The 19,513-nt window shown below is 39.8% G+C and overlaps 1 protein-coding gene across 4 annotated transcripts in view; it reads right to left on the reverse strand.

Annotated features, from left to right (window-relative positions):
• NDRG3 (NDRG family member 3) overlaps positions 1 to 19,513 on the reverse strand; it is a 73,827-nt gene that overhangs the window by 9,643 nt on the left and 44,671 nt on the right. For all 4 annotated transcript variants that reach the window (XM_036108075.2, XM_036108073.2, XM_036108074.2 and 1 more), the window contains 6 exons: positions 18,651 to 18,711; positions 17,486 to 17,572; positions 9,959 to 10,015; positions 3,749 to 3,852; positions 2,478 to 2,543; positions 2,303 to 2,354 (listed from right to left, as the gene is read on the reverse strand). In XM_036108075.2, the coding sequence (XP_035963968.1) occupies positions 2,303 to 2,354; positions 2,478 to 2,543; positions 3,749 to 3,852; positions 9,959 to 10,015; positions 17,486 to 17,572; positions 18,651 to 18,711 (427 nt within the window). The remainder of the gene's footprint in view (positions 1 to 2,302; positions 2,355 to 2,477; positions 2,544 to 3,748; positions 3,853 to 9,958; positions 10,016 to 17,485; positions 17,573 to 18,650; positions 18,712 to 19,513) is intronic.

The raw sequence follows: 19,513 nt of genomic DNA on the forward strand, positions 1-19,513 counted from the left end.
ATGCATGGATAGTCCTCTAATCCCTACCAATCTGTGGAATAAAATGCTAGCTCTCACAAGCTAGAATCTGTCTGGAAGAGCATCTACTTTGTGATACAGACAGGGCTCCTAAGGTTCTTACCTATAAATGCTGAAGATGAGGAAATCAGATAACAAGACCTTGGCCAATCTATCTAGTCATGAAAAATAATTGGAAATGTTCAAGTCCATGCAAGTTTAAAAAAATAACTCAGCTTATCAGAAAATTCTGATGAAGGGTATTTTCTAAAAACAACACCATTTTCTTATTTTAGGTCACATGTTTATGGAGAAAAAAAAATTTTTTTAAATAATATCTACACCCAACATGGGGCTCAAAATCATGACCCCAAGATGAAGAGTCACATGTTCCACCAACTGAGCCAGTCAGGCACCCCTGAAGAAATGTTTTTGATAAATATTTTTGTAGCATGTATCTCCACCTTTTTAGCCAGAAAAGACTGACCTTTATAAATCTCCTTCATGATGAATTGGGATCATCACTATAACTTTATCACCTTTGGGGAATTTTTTTTTTTTTTTTGGAGTCAAGGGTCATTTACCTCTGTGCTAAAGCCATGCCATGTATTTTATAACAGACACAGAATGTCTTACAGGATGATTCAGGGAGGTACGAATATATCATCACATCTACCTCACCTCACACTTACCCTGCCCCATTAACTTTCTCACCTATGTCTACACCCCTGATTAACTACTAGAATCCCTTTCCCAAAAAAGCCTTACTCCCTAATGTTTTTCTCTAAACAGAGCAGAAGTGAAGGCTGCCAAAGAAAACCAGGTAATCTCACAGAGATACCTCTTATATTACATATACTGTGGGAAAGACAAGTAAACGCTAACAGATACGTGAAAAACTGTCAACTTCATTTGTAATAAAAAAAATGCACATTAAAACAGTGGGACACCATTTTTAACCTATTAAATTATTAATAAAATTTAAAAATCCAATGCTGGACAAGTTGCTGTGAAACAGGCACTCTCATACACTGCTGGTGCCAACACACTATTATGTCCTTTCTGGAAAGGAATTTGGCAAATGTCATAAAAAATTTTGCAAAGGTTTATGATTTTTGACACATTAATTCACTTCTAGAAATCTATCCCAGGGAAATGATAAAAAATTCGATACGGATGTTCAATAGCTACATTATCAATGGTGCAGAATCTGGTATCATCAACTGGAGAATGAGGTTAAACAAAGGTACATTTACAAGACTAAATATTATACAGATGTACTGACTTCATAATATGGAAAAAGGCTATCAAAAATGCTATCAGTCAGGGCCCCTGGGTGGCTCAGTCGTTAAGTGTCTGCCTTCGGCTCAGGTCATGATCCTAGGGTCCCGGGATCGAGCCCCGCATCGGGCTCCCTGCTCCGCGCGAAGCCTGCTTCTCCCTCTCCCACTCCCCCTGCTTGTGTTCCCTCTCTCGCTGTGTCTCTCTCTGTCAAATAAATAAATAAAATCTTAAAAAAAAAAAATGCTATCAGTAATCAGGTCTCCAAATCTTTTATGTTTAGTATCACCTGGGGGGTATGTTAGAGGAAAAGATAATAGTTTATTTACCTTTGGGTAATGGGATTGTAATGTTTCCTTGTCGTTCTATTTTTTAATTTTTTCATATTTTCTACAATGAGCATGAATTATTTTTACCAGTGTATTATATACTTGAGGAAGAGGCAGAGAAAAGCATATAGGCTCTCAGCAGCCTTCCAGCCTGACACAGTTCCAGATATATGGTGGCTGCAGAAGGCTGAAGAGCTGTCAGAAATCTGACAATAAGCAAATGGTGTTTAGTTATACTACTTGCCACAAAGTGAACTGCACCACATAAAGCAATCAAAGATAATACTGACCCCTTCTGATAAAATCTAGTGGTTGATGAGGAATTCATTTTCCAAACTGGGTAATAAGGAGCAAACCCTGATGGGTGTAATCAGAAATAACAAAGACGACTATTTACCAACTGTTTCTAGTGTGCCAGCAGTGTGCTGTATACATTTTTTTTTTTTTTTGGAAGATTTTATTTATTTGACAGAGAGACACAGCGAAAGACGGAACACAAGCAGGGGGAGTGGGAGAGGGAGCAGCAGGCTTCCCGCTGAGCAGGGGGCCTGATGCGGGGCTCGATCCCAGGACCCTGGGATCACGACCTGAGCCGAAGGCAGACGCTCAACGACTGAGCCACCCAGGCGCCCCGTGCTGTATACATTTTATTGCATTTAATCTCATTTATCTTCACAACATCAGGACATACTTACCACAGCCTCAACTGCAGGTGAACTGTCCCCTACCACCAATAGAGTAGAACACCTGGGGAAAGGCAAAATTAAGAGGTGACATTCTGCAAACAGCACCTATATTCCCCTGAATACTGCATTAGTTTATGAAAGGCAAAGATACTTAGTAACTTACTAGGGAAACTGAGGGACTTACTTTAATGTCTTCGATTTGTTATCATTTTGGCCCAGCAAGGGTCTTTCAATCTCTAGGTCTCTGCGTCTAGAAAAACAAAGGAAACAATCAATACCCCTTTCAGGTAAAATCATGGCAACTCAGATGATTTCCTGGTTATGAAGACCAAAATGTATCGAATTTGAAACTATCTTTCCTTCACACCTGATGAGGGAAGGGGCCCTTGTGCACTTCGTTCATGAGTAGCCATTTTAGTAGCATCCTGAGTGGTACAGAGCAGGAACAAGGTTTCTGGCTCAACCCTGAGGGGTACAATGGGATGCCAGAAGTTTAGAAGCAACTTCAAAACTCAACAGCAATGCTACTGAAATGCTCAAGTTGTAGTGTTTAATTTTCCAACTAGTTTATAGGAATAAATTCCTTAAGAGAAGGGGAACTTTTTTGGGGGAAAACTTGTAACTAACATAGTTTAGTGCAGTACTTAATAAACCTTTCTGATTTCAACTGAAAATAAGCAGGCTCTGTTATACAGAGAAAGGAGTTGGAGAGACCAGGTTCAAAATCTCTGGGTGAGTTTAGGTAAGTTACAGCTGACCCATTTTCTCAATCTCTTCCCATGTACTCAGAAAGCTAGGAGGAGTGAATATGTTTAACCTTGGAAAAACTGGTCCCAAGATAAGAATCCAACTCTCAGTGACTGAGGGAGACATGACAGTAGGTTTCGGAATGTACACAAACAAAAGAGAATTTACTAGTGTCCATGTGTTACTTCTGCCTGATGACAAGATGTCAGTGAAGAGAAACTGAATCGAGGCCTAAGACTTCTATTCTTTGCCTCTTCTCCATGTATTTTTCTGTCCTGCCTCACATTACGTGGATGTTTTTGTGGGTGTCTACGTAACTTAGGTACTTTTTTAATCTCAAAACATCTTAAAACTACAAAGGGTATTTGAATGTGCCCCAAACAGCGTTCAGTTCATTTTTCTTTTTCCTCTTTTTTTTTTTAAAGTAATCTCTACACCCAACATGGAACTTGAATTCATGACCCCAAAATCAAGTTGCACACTCTACCAATTGAGCCAGCCAGGTGCCCCCATTCATTTTCCTTGAAACCTGTCTTCCTATCTGTCTGACAGCCCTTCCTCCTTTACTGTGGTGGAACAGCATGAAAGCAATCTCATGACACAGCACTGAAAGAAGTAGTTTATTTCCCCTGCCCCTCTTCCCTCAAATGTCCGTTATCTTTTTGGACCTAGTTTACATTTAGGTGGAGGAATAGGAAACGACTGTACCCATTATAAGAACCCAGGAAGAGCTGTAGGTTTTCTTGGTTGATATCCTGGGCAATATGCAGCCTGTAGGTTTGAATCAGGTCCAAGTTGGCCTGCAACTCTTCCTAGAACAATTGAAAAGAGACACAAGGTAAACATGTGAGCTACAGTACAAGTCTATGTTGTTTGGTTTGCACTCTCAATGCCCAAAGCTAAATCTCTCTGCTCAAGATGGGAAATGAGGCAGAGCCCGGGGCCTACCCTTGTACTGGTAGGCTGAATGGCTGAAGTCTTTATCTGCAGTAGACTGGTTCAGTGCCATATTCTGTGTCGGATGAGGGTGCAAAGAATCTATTATGGCAAAGGCTGATCACCAACTCCAGGCCAAATGTAAAAACTTGGGAGATTTCTCTGAATTTCCTTCTTACCTGGTAGCACCCAGAAACTGCAATGGACTTGGATTCAAGCACTAGCGGTAGAACTCAGGTCACCTAACTATTCTGAACCCTAGTTTGTGTTTCTTGCATGTTCTGCCATTCCTCATAAAACATGAAGATAATAACCAGATACCTGACAAGGCTGTTTTATTTATTTATTTTTAAAGTAGGCTCTACGCCGAATGTAGAGCTTGAACTCACAAGCCTGAGATCAAGAGTCGCATGCTCTACAGAGTGAACCAGACAAGCGCCCCTGACAAGGCTGTCTTAAAGATTAGATAAGAAAAGTTATATGAACTGGTAAGTGTAAAATAAATGGAAGGCGGGGCACCAGGCTGGCTCAGTGGGTACAGCAAACAACTCTTGATCTCAGGGTTGTGAGTTCAATCCCCACGCTGGGTGTAGAGACTACTTTAAAAATTCTAAAATTTTAAAAAAAGGCAAGGTAACATTTTTCTTAATAGCCATAAATCTATATAACTTATCTGTACTGATATAATCAGTATATCTCTTATTTATATATTATCAGTAATAGCTATAAATTATAGATTACATTCCATTTATATTTTATTAAGTCAATTTATCATTTATTTAATCTTACTGCTATTACTATTAAAGGTATAAAATATGAGAGAAACAAACTGTTTATACAGTGAAGTGAGTCTTCCTCCCCCACCACCCACTGTCCAATGGTCCCTCTCTTGCTGGCCTTCTCAGGTCATCAGAACAGTTGCCAGGTTCTTGTGTACATAAACATATACGTACACACGTGTACACAGTACACAAGCGCACACACACCCAGCAAGCAGTTTTAAGCAGAAGGGAAAATGTTTGCTTTGGAGGAAAGAAATGGATCAAGGATAGTAAGAGCCAGTTAATCCAAGGCAGTGTGTAAAGGTTACCATCAAACCTCATAGAGAAATATAGATAAGGAGAATATTTGTTTGCATTCTTACTACCATATAAGTAAAGTGAGCCAAGAATACAGTTGGAAACTGACCAAATGGATCATAGTCTACCTGAAACTAAAGGGCACTACAATCACTCTGAGGAAATATGGTAAATGGGAAAGAAATTATAGTAAGAAAAGTAAACAACAGGGGCGCCTGGGTGTCTCAGTCGTTAAGTGTCTGCCTTCGGCTCAGGTCATGATCCCGGGGTCCTGGGATCGAGCCCCGCATCGGGCTCCCTGCTCCGCGGGAAACCTGCTTCTCCCTCTCCCACTCCCCCTGCTTGTGTTCTTTCTCTAGCTGTGTCTCTCTCTGTCAAATAAATAAATAAAACCTTTACTAAAAAAAAAAAAAGTAAACAACAAATGAAGCACACAGTAATCAGAGATGAAATATGTAGCCAGCTCTCCCTTCGAGGTCTGGAGAGGAACCTGAGAAGCAAAGTCTGAGATAAAAGAGGGAAGAAATGATAATGGTACAAAAGGGGTAAAACTGGCTTAAGTGCTAATGGAACTTCTTAGGTAAAGCTGTTATGTATAAATTGCCTTCCCACTCCCCACTTTTTTTTTTTTAAAACACAAATTGGGGCGCCTGGGTGGTTCAGTCAGTTAAGCGTCTGCCTTTCAGCTCAGGTCATGATCCCAGGGTCCTGGAATCGAGCCCCACATCGGGCTCCCTGCTAAGTGGGGAGTCTGCTTCTCCCTCTCCCTCTGCCTGCCCCTCTGCATACCTGTGCTCTGTCAAATAAATAAATAAAACCTTTAAAAAACAAACAAACACAAATTGTGGTCTGCTAGACATACTTATGTTCTACACTTTGCTTCTCCCCTTAAAGTATTAGAGATCATTCCTTATCAGGAAATATGGAGCTGCCTTCTTTATTTATACTACTTGTTTCTCCACAACCTTATTAATACAAATGGCCATTCTTTTTAATTTTTGCAAATTTGATAAAAAAAGAGGATATCGCTATGGTTGTTTTTTCTTATTGAAGATGAGATGATTCATGTTTCAAAACCTTGTTTCCATTTCAAAATATTAGAAGCAATATACACATTTGCTTGCTTAAATTTTATTTTTCTAAAAGTTTATTTATTTAAGTGATCTCTATATCCAATGTGGGGCTCAAACTCACAACCCCGAGATCAAGAGTTGTATATTTCGACTGAGTCAGCCAGGAGCCCCAAGACTTTTTTTTTTTAAATTTTTTTACTGTTACGTTAATCCGCATACATTACATCATTAGTTTTAGATACAGTGTTCCATGATTCATTGTTTGTGCATAACACCCAGTGCTCCATGCAGAACGTGCCCTCCTCAATACCCATCACCAGGCTAACCCATCCTCCCACCCCCCAAGACTTTATATTTTTAAGAGTAGTTCTAAGTTGACAACAAAATGGAAAGGAAGGCTTTCTTTGTTTTTGAGCAAACTACTCCTCATTCCTCCCCAAATCTAAAATGTCGAATTTTATTTCTCCTTCAAGGCCCAGCTGGGATACCTCCTCTACACTGAAGCCCTTCCCTGATCCCCAAACCAGAAATAAATCTCTTCGGCCTTTGAATTCCTCTAGGCCCCTCATGGTGTCTGCCCTAAGGCACCCTGGCATGGTAGAAAGAGGAAAGCTTCAGATTTAGGCACAAATGTGGCTTCAAATCTCTTCCCTCGATATGTTATTAGCTGGAAACCAATTCATTCTTCATCTATAAAGTGGGAATAATACAATTCCTATTATGAGATTATTAGGTTAATATACATAAAACCTCTGTCTGAAATTTGTAGGTGTTCAATGAAAGGCAGTTCTTATTACTTATCCCTTTTTACTTGTGCTACAATAGTTATTTCTGTATAGCATATCTCCCTACGGAGTGAACTCCCAGAGAATAGGGCTGTATCTTACATACTTTTGTCTCTTCCACAGCATTTAGCATGGAATTTTGTACATTTTGCGAACTGGTTTTTAAAGTCTACAGTCAAAACCAAGCATGCTATGTCTTTAGGAGAGTACCCACTCTACCCAGCACACGTGAAAAGATAACAGTCTTTGAGACTTTCAATTAAAAATGATGGATTAAAACACAACTTTAACTCCTTCCAGAAAAATCATAAAAATAACAGCAAAAATTTTTCTTTGTAAGTCATAAATTCATAAGGACAAAGGCAACAGGAAAAGTAACAACAGCAATAACATTTTGAAAGTGGGAAAGCAGAAGAAAGACTATAATCATTCACTTAGCAGATTCAGTAAGGCTGCTATGCTAGGCTGGCAGTGGAGAGGGTGAAAGAAATCCATGAACATGTACCAAGTAGCCTGGAAAGGCTCAAGATTTTTAGGCACCAGTTCTCTCTGCAAGCAGAGGGTAAAGATGGGGCTAAGAAAAAAAGGTTAGTTTCAAGTTCTGTTAAATAAAAATGTAACATCAGGAAGACAAACAATCATAATACACAAAGCAAAAACAAATAATTGAAGGGAGAAATAGAAAATGCAACAATAATAGTTGGTAACTTTAATACCTCACTTTCATTTATGTATGAATAATGAGGCAGAAGATCACAAGGAAAGAGAAGAACTGAACAACACTGTAAACCACCAGACCTGACAAGACACCCAGAGTATACTCCACTTAATGGCTGCAGAATGAATACAAATCCTTCTCATGCGTACATAGAACAGAGAGGCCATATGTTAGGACCATATGCTAGGACATAAAATAAATCTTAATACATTCAAAAAGGAATGAAATGTTAAGTATATCCTCTGATCAAAATGGAATGAAATTAGAAATCAGTAACAGAAGGAAATCTGGGAAATTGAATAAAATATTCCTAAGTAACTAATGGATTAAGGAATCACAGGAAATTAGAAAATACTTTTGAGATAAATGAAACTGTCAGAACTTATGCGCTGCAGCTAACGTGGTATTGAGAGGGAAATTTATAGCTATAAATGCCTATATGAAAAAAAGAAGAAAGATCTCAAATCCACATCTAGCCTTCCACCTTAAGAAACCAGAAAAAGGGCGCCTTGGTGGCTCAGCGGGTTAAGCGACTGCCTTTGGCTCAGGTCAGGATCCTGGAGTCCCGGGATCGAGTCCCACATCGGGCTCCCTGCTCAGCAGGGAGTCTGCTTCTCCCTCTGATCCTCCTCCCTCTCATGCTCTCTGTCTCTCATTCTCTCTCTCTCAAATAAATAAATAAAATCTTTAAAAAAAAAAAAAAAAAGAAACCAGAAAAAGAAGGGGCACCTGGGTGGCTCAGTTGTTTGAGCACCTGACTTTTTTTTTTTTTAAAGATTTTATTTATTCATTTGAGACACAGAGATAGAGAGAGAGAGAATGAGCAGGGGGAGAGGCAGAGGGAGAGGGAGAAGCAGACTCCCCGCTGAGCCAGGAGCCCGATGTGGGGCTCGATCCCAGGACCCCAGGACCACGACCTGAGCTGAAGGCAGACGCCCAACCATCTGAGCCACCCAGGCGCCCCAGCACCTGACTCTTGATCTCGGCTCAGGTCTTCGTATCAGGGTCATGAGTTAGAGCCCTACGTTGGGCTCTGTGCTGGGCGTGGTGGAGCCTGCTTAAATAACAGAAAGAAACTAGAAAAACAAGAGGAAACTTAAAGCAAGCAGAAGGAGGGGAATAATAACAATTAGAGTGGAAATAAATGAAATAGAGAATTTATTTTATTTTTTTTTAAGATTTTTATTTATTTATTTGACAGAGACAGTGAGAAAGGGAACACAAGCAGAGGAAGTGCGAGAGGGAGAAGCCAGGCTTCCCGGGGAGCAGGGAGCCCGACACGGGGCTCGATCCCAGGACCCTGAGATCATGACCTGAGCCGAAGGCAGACACTTAATGACTGAGCCACCCAGGCGCCCCTGAAATAGAGGATTTAAAAAGAACAGGAAAAAACCCCTAATAAAGCCAACAATTGGTTAGCTAGATGGCCAAAGAAAAAGAGGTAAGATTCAAATTACTAAAAACAGGGAGGAAAGAGAAGATATTGTTTTCAACTTTACAGAAATAAAAAGAATTATAAAGGAGTATTATGAATAATTTATGCCAACAAACTGGGTAACTGAGATGAAATGGACAAATTTCTAGAAAGATACAAACCACCTAAAGCATCTCAAGAAATAGAAAATTTTGAATAGATCTTTAATAAGTAAAGACATTAAATTAGTAACATAAAAAATATCCACAAAGAAAAGCTTTGGCCCAGATGGTGTCACTGTGTATTCTACCAAACATTTAAAGAAGAATCAACAGCAATCCTTCCCCAACTCTTACAAAAAATGATACTTATCAGCTCATTCAGAATCTTGTTATCCAATTCACTCTTCCCTCTGAAAAGAGGACTGGGGTTTCCTCTCCCACCCAGCAATTATCCACATCTGTCATTTCCTCTATAGACTTCAGTTTCCTTACCAGTAAAACATGGGAATGAACAAAATAATCTCTAAGGTTCTTTAAGCATTGATATTTGTTTCTTTTGGCTTCTTTTTTCTCTGAAATTTCTATTTCTGTGAAGCCTTTCCCAGACTTCATTATGGCTCTGAAGATGTTTGGTGAGGCACGTGATGTTGTCAAACATTAACAGACAGCAAGCTGCTGATGGGAAACAGGTGGTGGGGGAGGGGATCTCTTCAAATGCCAAGAGCCATGGGGCACTGAGTTAATGCCTCTCCCCTAAGATTGGCCTTTGCTGGGCCACATGCATCACACTCTGCACTGGAAGTGGCACCCACGAGGATCAGGTGAATTCTAAGGTACCCCCTCTTTCCTGAGGTAAATAAGGTTTTGCTGCAAGCCAACAAACAGCTGTCCTGGTTGGAACAGGCACTTACCTGACCAAAGTGATGAGCCAAAATAATGTCCACAACATTGGTTGTCAAGCCTGAGAGCTGAAAAGATAAAAGCTTTGAGTCAAGGGAGTTAAGCATACATATTTATCAAGTTGTCCACTTATGATAAGTGCACTTTATTGTACATATGTTATCCCTCAACAAACAAAAGCACAACTCAGTGTCACACATTTTCATGAGATGGTGGTTTCAAGATACATGAGAACAAGAACCAAGTCAGAAAACAACTGTCTCCCTTCCAGGGAAATAATATCACCTGCTTTGAAATAGGTGGCTGGAGGGGCGCCTGGGTGGCTCAGTTGGTTAAGTGTCTGCCTTTGGGTCAGGTCATGATCTCCCCCTCCCCCTCAGCCCCTCCCCCCATCATGTTCTCTCTCTCTCTCCAATAAATTTAAAAAAAAAAAAACTTTTTTTAAAAAAGATTTTATTTGGGGCGCCTGGGTGGCTCAGTTGGTTAAGCGACTGCCTTCGGCTCAGGTCATGATCCTGGAGTCCCTGGATCGAGTCCCGCATCGGGCTCCCTGCTTGGCAGGGAGTCTGTTTCGCCCTCTGACCCTATCCCCTCTCATGTGTTCTTTCTCTCTCATTCTCTCTCTCTCAAATAAATAAAATCTTTAAAAAAAAAAAAAAAAAAAAAAAAAAAGATTTTATTTATCTGACAGAGAGAGCACAAGCAGGCAGAGCGGCAGGCAGAGGGAAAAGGAGAGGGAGAAGCAGGCTCCCCACCAAGCAAGGAGCCAGATGCGGCCAATCCCAGGACCCTGGGATCATGACCTGAGCCGAAGGCAGACACTTAACTGACTGAGCCACCCAGGCACCCCTTAAAAAAAAAAAAGAAAAAAAAGAAAAAGGTGGCTAGAAGAAATGCTGGTCATTCCTTCTTTGAAAACTCAAGACCTAGAACTCTTGGCTATTAGCTACTTCATTCCTGCCTATATTTCTGCATTTACACTGGATTCATGGCTAGTAAGGATTGACTTAAGACTACTCCCAAGGCATCCAAGAGACAAAAATGATTTTTTTCTTTCCTCCAGTTTTTGCTATCTTCGTTTCAGGGAGTGGGAGGAAATTGCTATGTTTACCCAATGTTCTTGCGTTTTGAACATTTTTCTCATAATTTTTTCCATTTCAAAATGATGCATATCACAGTCTAATAAATGCAGCAATCTGTGCAAATCTGCAGACTGCTAGTCTATTTTCAGAAAAATTTCCAACTCAAATTATGTTGCTGATTCCCTGTAGCCTTCTTCCTTGGTTTTATGCTTAATTCCTACTGCTGACTTGGATGAGAGGTGAAGTGCTGAACTGGGAGTGCAGATGGAGAAGAGGAGATGAGGAGACAGACATGGATATGGGTAGAGCAGGATCACATAGTCCCAGAAAGATTAAGGAAGAAAGAAGCCCAGAAATCTTCAGAGGGGTTACCAATGATCAAACCATTATAAGTTAAAGATAATTAGAATTAATAACCATTCATGTTTAATACTCATAAGGTCATTCTCAAGTTTCATAACAATTTTATTAGGTTATTACACATTTTTTTTTAAAGATTTTATTTATCTGACAGACTGTGAGAGGGCACAAGCAGGGAGAACTGCAGAGGGAGAGGGAGAAGCAGACTCCCCGCTGAGCAGGGAGCCTGATGTGGGGCTCGATACCAGGACCCTGAGATCATGACCTGAGCCGAAGGCAGACGCTGAACTGACTAAGCCACCCAGGCACCCCTACACATAATTTATTATACATTACTGAATGTTCAGGTAAATTTTAACACAACCACATAACCAGACAGGAATTAGAACAAATTTTAAATAAGTCCAATTATAAGAAAGAATTTCCACAGTATCTGGCAATAGCATCATTAATATATTTCACCCAAATCTAGAGTATGTATATTTCTCTAGAACTTAAATGTGGGGAGAAATGTATAAATTTTTTAGAATCTAGTCTACTGGTAGGTGGAGTTTTTTTTTTTTTTAATTCTAGTGTACTTAACATACAGTATGCTATCTTAGTTTCAGGTATATAATATGGTGATTCAACAATTATATATATTACACAGTGCTCATCGAAGTAAATGTAATCTTAATCCTCTTCACCTATTTCACCCCTCCCCCTATCCACCTCCCCTCTGGTAACCATCTGTTCTCCAGTTAAAGGTCTGTTTTTTGGTTTGTCTTTTTTTCCTGCCTTTGTTCGTTTGTTTCTTAAAATTCTAGTAGGTGGAATATTTTAATATTTTAAAGTAATTTAAAAGCAATTCATGCTTATCATAGAAAATTAGGAAAACATAGAATATGAAAAAGAAAATAAAAATCATCTGTAATGCTACCAGCCAAAGATATAACTACTAGTAACAAATTCTTTTCCCTTTTTCCTTTTTTTTTAAATATAGGGGGTAAGACCAGAATTTTTATTGATTTTTTTAAATTTTTTTAAAGATTTTATTTATTTATTTGAGAGAGAGCATGAGAGTGGGGAGGGTCAGAGGGAGAAGCAGACTCCCCCCGCTGAGCCAGGAGCCCGATGCGGGACTTGATCCTGGGTCTCCAGGATCATGACCTGAGCCGAAGGCAGTCGCTTAACCAACTGAGCCACCCAGGCGCCCTGATTTTATTTTTTTTATGTAATCTCTACACCCAATGTGGGACTTGAACTCATAACCCTGAAATGAAGAGTTGGGATGTTTTACTTTATGTGGGAAACAAAGGCAAATGAAAAAATTAAATTTCCTTACTGGCCATAGCCCATTGACAAGTCCTCGAAATAGAGTGACCTTCCTCTGGGAGCTCAGCTGCCTCCATGTTGATACTCTGCTAAGGGCAAAAGGCAATCTTAGCTTACCATTATCCTGGCACCCAAAGATCCTGTAAGTTTTCTTCAACATATAAAAATTCCTTTGGAGGAACGCCTGGTGTGGCTCAGTAGGTTAAGTGTCTGATTCTTGATTTTGGCGCAGGTGATGATCTCAGGTTTGTGAGATCAAGCCCCCCTGTGCTGGGTGTGGGGCTGGCTTGGGATTCTTTCCCGCCCTCTCCTTCTGCCCCTCCCCACCTCCTCTCTAAAAAAAAAATTCCTTTAGGGGCGCCTGGGTGGCTCAGTCATTAAGCGTCTGCCTTCGGCTCAGGTCATGATCCCGGGGACCTGGGATCAAGCCCCACATCGGGCTCCCTGCTCAGCGGGAAGCCTGCTTCTCCCTCTGCCCCTCCCCCTGCTTGTATTCCCTCTCTCGCTGTGTCTCTGTCAAATAAATAAATAAAAATCTTAAAAAAAAAAAAAATTCCTTTGGAAACTCCCTTTATCTCTACCCCCCCCCCAAGATACATGTTAGCAATCATCCCCCAAGCATATGGCCCACTGATCTACATCTGAAGGGTCTCATGACCAGGGTTTTACTAGATAGTAATGAATGACCTTTTCCTAACAATAGCTAGCCCCCTCAAGGTCCTGGAAACCTTGCTCCTAAAATTCCTTAGAGACTTAGAACTATCCCTAACCCTCTTCCAACTTGAAAGTATATAATCAGTCACCCATCACAACCCCAGTGCAGCTCTTTCTGACCACAGGTCCTGTCCTGTGCTTCCATAAAACCACCTTTTTTCACTGAAGACATCACCAAGAGTTCTTTCTTGGCTTGTTGGATCCGAACCCCAACATTTTCTGCACCAGACTGAGCCTGCCCAAATTATTTTCCCTCTTTTCTTATGCATATCTATTTAACAAAATTGGGACATATATAGTTTTTTCTATTTTTTAAACATGAGAATTTTCTCATTTCTTTAAATAACCAAATAACAAATTTTTGGTTGCAGGATATTCCTCTCTATGGTTGTATCAAATTTTGTTGCTCTATAGTATTGGCACCTATGCTGTTTCCATCTTTTAGCCCTAAAAACAAGGCTTTAGTGAGTATTTTGGCTCTTTGACTTCCTAGCTGTGTGACCTTAAGCAAATGATCTAATTTCTCTGTGGGATAATAATAATATTATATAATATTACTATTATATAATAATATACTATTATATAATATTACTATTACTATTAGTAATAGTAATAGTAATAATTTCACTAGGTTGTCCTGAGAATGACAAGTTTGAACATACATAAAACATTTAGAAACAGTGCCTAGTACATAGCAAATGATGTAGAGAACAAAGGCAAAAGGAAAGGTAGATAAAAATTACCTTTTAACTCTAGCCCATTGACAGATACTTGGGACAGGTAGAGTGTGACATTCCTCCAGGAACTCCCAATCTTAACATTAATACTTTGCTAGAGGAAAAAACCACCTTAGCTTGACAATAGCTAGGCCTCTAGGATGCTTTAAGTCTTCTTTAACATATGAAAATCCTTTTGGAAACTTCCTTCGACCCCTCCCAACTTAAAAGTATATAATCAATAGCTCCTCATAATCCTAATACAGCTCTTTGTGCCCCTGGGTCCTGTCGCTGTGCTTTAATAAAATGACCTTTTTGCACCAAAAACTTTTGTCTCAAGAATTCTTTCTTGACCATTCACTCTTGGACTCCCCCATCAAATCACATCAGCAAATACCAGACAGGTATTAGACTCTTAAAATTATTATCCTTCTATTTAAATCTTTGTAAGTATCACTATTTATCCTTCAGGTAAGTTCCTAAATATTGAATTACTGAATCTCATGGCTGAATATCACTAAAGATTCTTGATACATATGACAAGTTGGGTAGTGGTATTTTGGAGACTATATCCAGTGGTGTATTAGAATAAACACTTACGGCAACTTAAAAATACTTAGAAGTAGGTATTTGTTTAAAAATGAGATTACTACATTAGGCATCTTTTAGCAGGTAATGAAAGCTTGGGTTATTCTCTGAAAAACTTTATAACATCACTGCTTTAATCTCAACCTCATAGTTTCAGATTAAAATAACATACAAATAACATTAGTATGTTAATACTGAAAAATGTTTCAAAAGTAATTCCTTTTCCAATCTAAAAACAGTGAATGACTTTTTTAGCACAGGTCAGTTCAATGCAAAAGTTATATAATACTATGCTTTTACCCTTATTCCCTCTTTTCACTCTGGTTGTTGCTGGGATTGTTTATATTTGTAAAGTCATTACGATGAGGGAGCAAAAGGTAAACTGAGGGCAAAGCACAAGCTAACACTCTCCAGAGGTGGGATATGTGTGACATTCCTCAAGGAACTCATGGCTGCCTTAATGTTTTGCTAGAGACTAAAAACCACCTTATCTTGACAATAGCCAGACCTCCAGGATCCTATAACTCTTCTTTAACATGCAAAACTCCCTTTAGAGACTTAGGTTATTTCTACCCTCCCCAGTCCCCAAACTTAAAAAGTATATCATCAACAGCTCCTCAAAATCCCAGTGTAGCTCTTTCTGCCCATGGGTCCTATCCCCTTGCTATAATAAATACTCCTTTTTGTACAGTAAACGTCTCAAGAATTCTTTCTTGACCATTGGGCTCTACGATCCTCCATCAATTAGAATATACTCCTGCAGTTTCCTATCTCCTTGAACAGACTGTAGATAACATTCTATCTAAATAGTAAATTCTATGTAGATAGCAAATATCTTCATTTTTCAGATAGCAAACATCTTCAATTCTACCCATCTTTTGGTGCAGTAGCACAAACAAGTTATTTGGGGTACAGTGAAGAGAGTGATTCATTCATTCATTTCACTCATTAAAAGAGTGAAAATGTGGGGCGCCTGGGTGGCTCCGCTGATTAAGCGTCTGCCTTCAGCTCAGGTCATGATCCCAGGGTCCTGGGATGGCGCCCCCCATCGGGCTCCCTGCTCAGCGGGGAGCCTGCTTCTCCCTCTCCCACTGCCTGCTGCTCTCCCTGCTTGTACTTTCTCTGTCAAATGAATATATAAAATCTTAAAAAAAAAAGTGAAAATGCAAACCACAGATTGCCAGAAGAGATTTACATGTACTCACCAAAAGATTTATATGCAAAATATGTAAAGAAAGCTTACAGATCAGTAAGAAGAAGACTAGCAATCCAATTAAGGAAAAAAAGGCAAAGGACCTGAACAGTCACTTCCTTAGAGGATATTGAAATGGTCAGTAAGTTTCAAAAAAGGTGCTCAGACATCATGCGCCCTTATGGAAATACAAATTAAAACCCAGCATTATTTACCCATAAGCATCGTTTAAAATAAAAAAGATGGTATAATTAAAAATTAGGGTTTTTTTTGTTCTTTTACCCTTTTTTTTTTAAAGTAGGCTCCATGCTGGGCTACTGAGATGGGCAATGTGAGACCAAGACCTAAGCTGAGCTCAAGAGTTGGACACTCAACCGACTAAGCCACCCAGGTGCCTCCCAAAATTGTTTTTTAATAACTAAAGCTATTTTTGGGACGCCTGGGTGGCTCAGTCGGTTAAGCGGCTGCCTTTGGCCCGGGTCGTGATCCCAGGGTCCTGGGATCGAGTCCCACATCAGGCTCCTTGCTCAGCAGGGAGCCTGCTTCTCCCTCTCTCTCCCTCTGCTTGTGCTTTCTCTGTCAAATAAATAAAATCTTAAAAAAAAAAAAATAACTAAAGCTATTTTGGTGATGGGTACCATATAGAAATAAACAAATTATTACAAATAAAACTGCTCCTGTTTTACAAAAATTAAAATGACTATCAAATGTTGGTGAGGGTGTGGAACAGCTGGGACTTCCACACATCGCTGGTGTGTAAGCTGGCCCAACACTTTGGAACATTGTCTGTAGCTACCAAAGCGAAACATACAACTGCCCTATGACCCAGCAATTCCACTTCTAGGTACAGAGCCAAGAGAAACAAATGTGTAGGTCTACTGAGAGATGTGTAAAAGAATGTGCACAGGAACTTTATTCATAACAAGCAAATAACAAACAACTCATTTTGTCTATTCACACCACAGACTACTAAACAAGAATTAAAAACATGCTGAGGAGCACCCAGGTGGCTTAGTCAGCTGAGCGTCTGACTCTTAATTTCGGCTCAAGTCATGATCTTAGGGTTGTGAGATCGAGCCCCACACTGGGCTCTGTGCTGCGCATGGAGTCTGCCTAAGATTCTCTCTCCCCTTCTCCCTCTGCCCCCCCCAATAAATAAATAAATAACAATAAAAAAATAAAAAGAACTACCACCACACCTAACATGAAGGTGGATCACTGACAACAATGGATGAAAGAAGCCAGATACAAAAGAATATATATTCTATCATTCTAATTATATGAAGTTTAAGAATACAGAAAACCTATCTATGGTGACAGACATCAGAGTAACAGTTCTATCTGGGAAGGAGAGGAAGTATTAATTAAAGAAAAGGCCCAAGGGAATCCTCGGAGGTGGAAATAGTCTATATATTGACTGAGTGGCAATTACACATGTAATTACATTCATCAAGCTGTACACTTAAAAGTTTTTGCCTTTAACTGGATATACTTCAATGAAAAAATAAAAATAAAAGTAGGACATTTTGAGAAGGGACCAAGATGAGCCAATGAATACCATTTGGTGCTTACTTTGGAAGCTGCCCAGTCAATCCAGCCTTTAGCACAAGGGTCAACGTTAATGAGCACAAGGCCTTCCACGAGCTCTGGATGATTGAGCTGAAATAGGAGACAAAGACAACGTTTAAAAGTTCCACTCCCAGCATTCTTTTAAAAAAATTGGAACATGGTTAATCACTTCTTATGCATTATGCTATAATGCCTCAGATTTGAAAGTAACACTTCAGAGAGGTGCTAGGAAGAATATTTGGAAAAATTGCTCTTTAAGACTGACTTAGCAACTGGAAAACCAGTTCCTTAAAGTGCTATCAAATGATCTTGCCTTGCAAGGATCTGGGAGGAGACATGGTATTTATTTCTGTAGCAGAGGAAGGAACTTGGCATCTCTGCAGTTTAGCTCATGGTGGGTCTTTCCTGCTGGGAAACTACCCTTGTAAGTACCTGGCATAAGGGGCTGCTGAGGCTTAGACTGGCGAATTTCACACTCCTATGCCCTTGTCCCCAAAAGGAGCTTCTTACTATTTTTTTTCAGAAACCACTGAATGGGTGATACCACCCCACCCCAGAAGGCTGTCTATCACTCAGGAGGCATCTGAAAAAATTTCTTAATTTCTATTTCTTAAATAGAAATCAATACAAACATTTCTATGTACACTCAAAACTCTCTAGTTTACTTTCCTTCCCTCTGATTACACTGATTATACTCACTATAGAGAATCTGATAAATAGAAATTATAAAAATTAGGAAATAAAACCTCATATTACCTAACCACACAACATCAATCCCTGTTAATATTTTGGTATATTTCCTTCCAGTCCTTTCCTATGCCTATGACAAACTATGTGGATCTGTATTCTAACTTCTTTGTTAACGTTATAGTATACGTGAATCACATATCATTATAAGCTCTTCTTACAAAATTTTAATGGCTGCACAAAATTCCATAAGTCCTCTCTAAGAATTACCTTTTATTGATGTACTGCCCTCACTTGTGATTTTTCAGGTACTATAAATACAAAACTGGGCTTTACATATAAACCTCTATCTGCTGTTCACAGAATTTTTAGAAAAACTTAAATAAGACCCACAGTAGTACCTGGTAACTAACAGAGAAGTAGAGCTGTGACCTAGGCAGTGTGCCTCAAGGGTATTGAGACTAATCCTTTATGTACTTACTGCAAATCTGCTGAGGATGTAAGCTCCAGCTCCAACTCCAATCCCAATGATGCTTTTCAGACTATGAAAGGGGATATAAACAAAACCGATAAGGGTTAACTCATTTGGAGGTGACATAGCATAATGGAAAAAATACAACTGGGTTCCCAAATCTGGCTCTGATGCTTACTGGATTCTGGAATTTGGTCACGTTTCTCTAATTTTGAACCTCAGTTCCCAATCTACAAAAGGATACAACTACTTACTTCTAAGTTGATTTTTTTTTTTAAAGATTTTATTTTATTTATTTGAGAGAGAGAGAGATAGCGACAGAGAGCATGAGTGGGGAGGAGAGGGAGAAACAGGCTCCCTGCTGAGCAGGGAGCCCAACTCGGGGCTTGATCCCAGGACCCTGAGATCATGACCTGAGCCGAAGGCAGATGCTTAACTGAGCCACACAGGCGCCCCTACTTCTAAGTTGATTTTAAGGATTAAATGAAATAGGACTAAAACCTGGGAGTCATTCTAACAGTTCCCTCTCCTAACACCTCCATGTCCAACCCAACAGCAAGTCCTATAGAGTCTACCTCCAAAATACTTCCTATCTCCATCTACTTCATTGCATTCCCCTGAGGGCATCCAGTTCCCAGGCTAGCATTACCTCTTGCCTGACTGCTGTAATAGTTTAAAGGTCTCCCTGCTTTTTCTCTTATACTCCTCTCCAACCCATTCTCTCCATAGCTAGAGTGATCCTTTTTAAGAATGTAAACAGCTTGGGGCACCTGGGTGGCACAGTCAGTTAAGTGTCTGACACTTGGTTCAGGCTCAGGTAGTGATCTCAGGGTCTTGGGATAGAGTCCTGCTTCTGGCTCCATGCTCTGCCA

This window comes from Halichoerus grypus, chromosome 10, assembly GCF_964656455.1.
Source record: "Halichoerus grypus chromosome 10, mHalGry1.hap1.1, whole genome shotgun sequence".
Lineage (NCBI taxonomy): Eukaryota > Metazoa > Chordata > Mammalia > Carnivora > Phocidae > Halichoerus > Halichoerus grypus.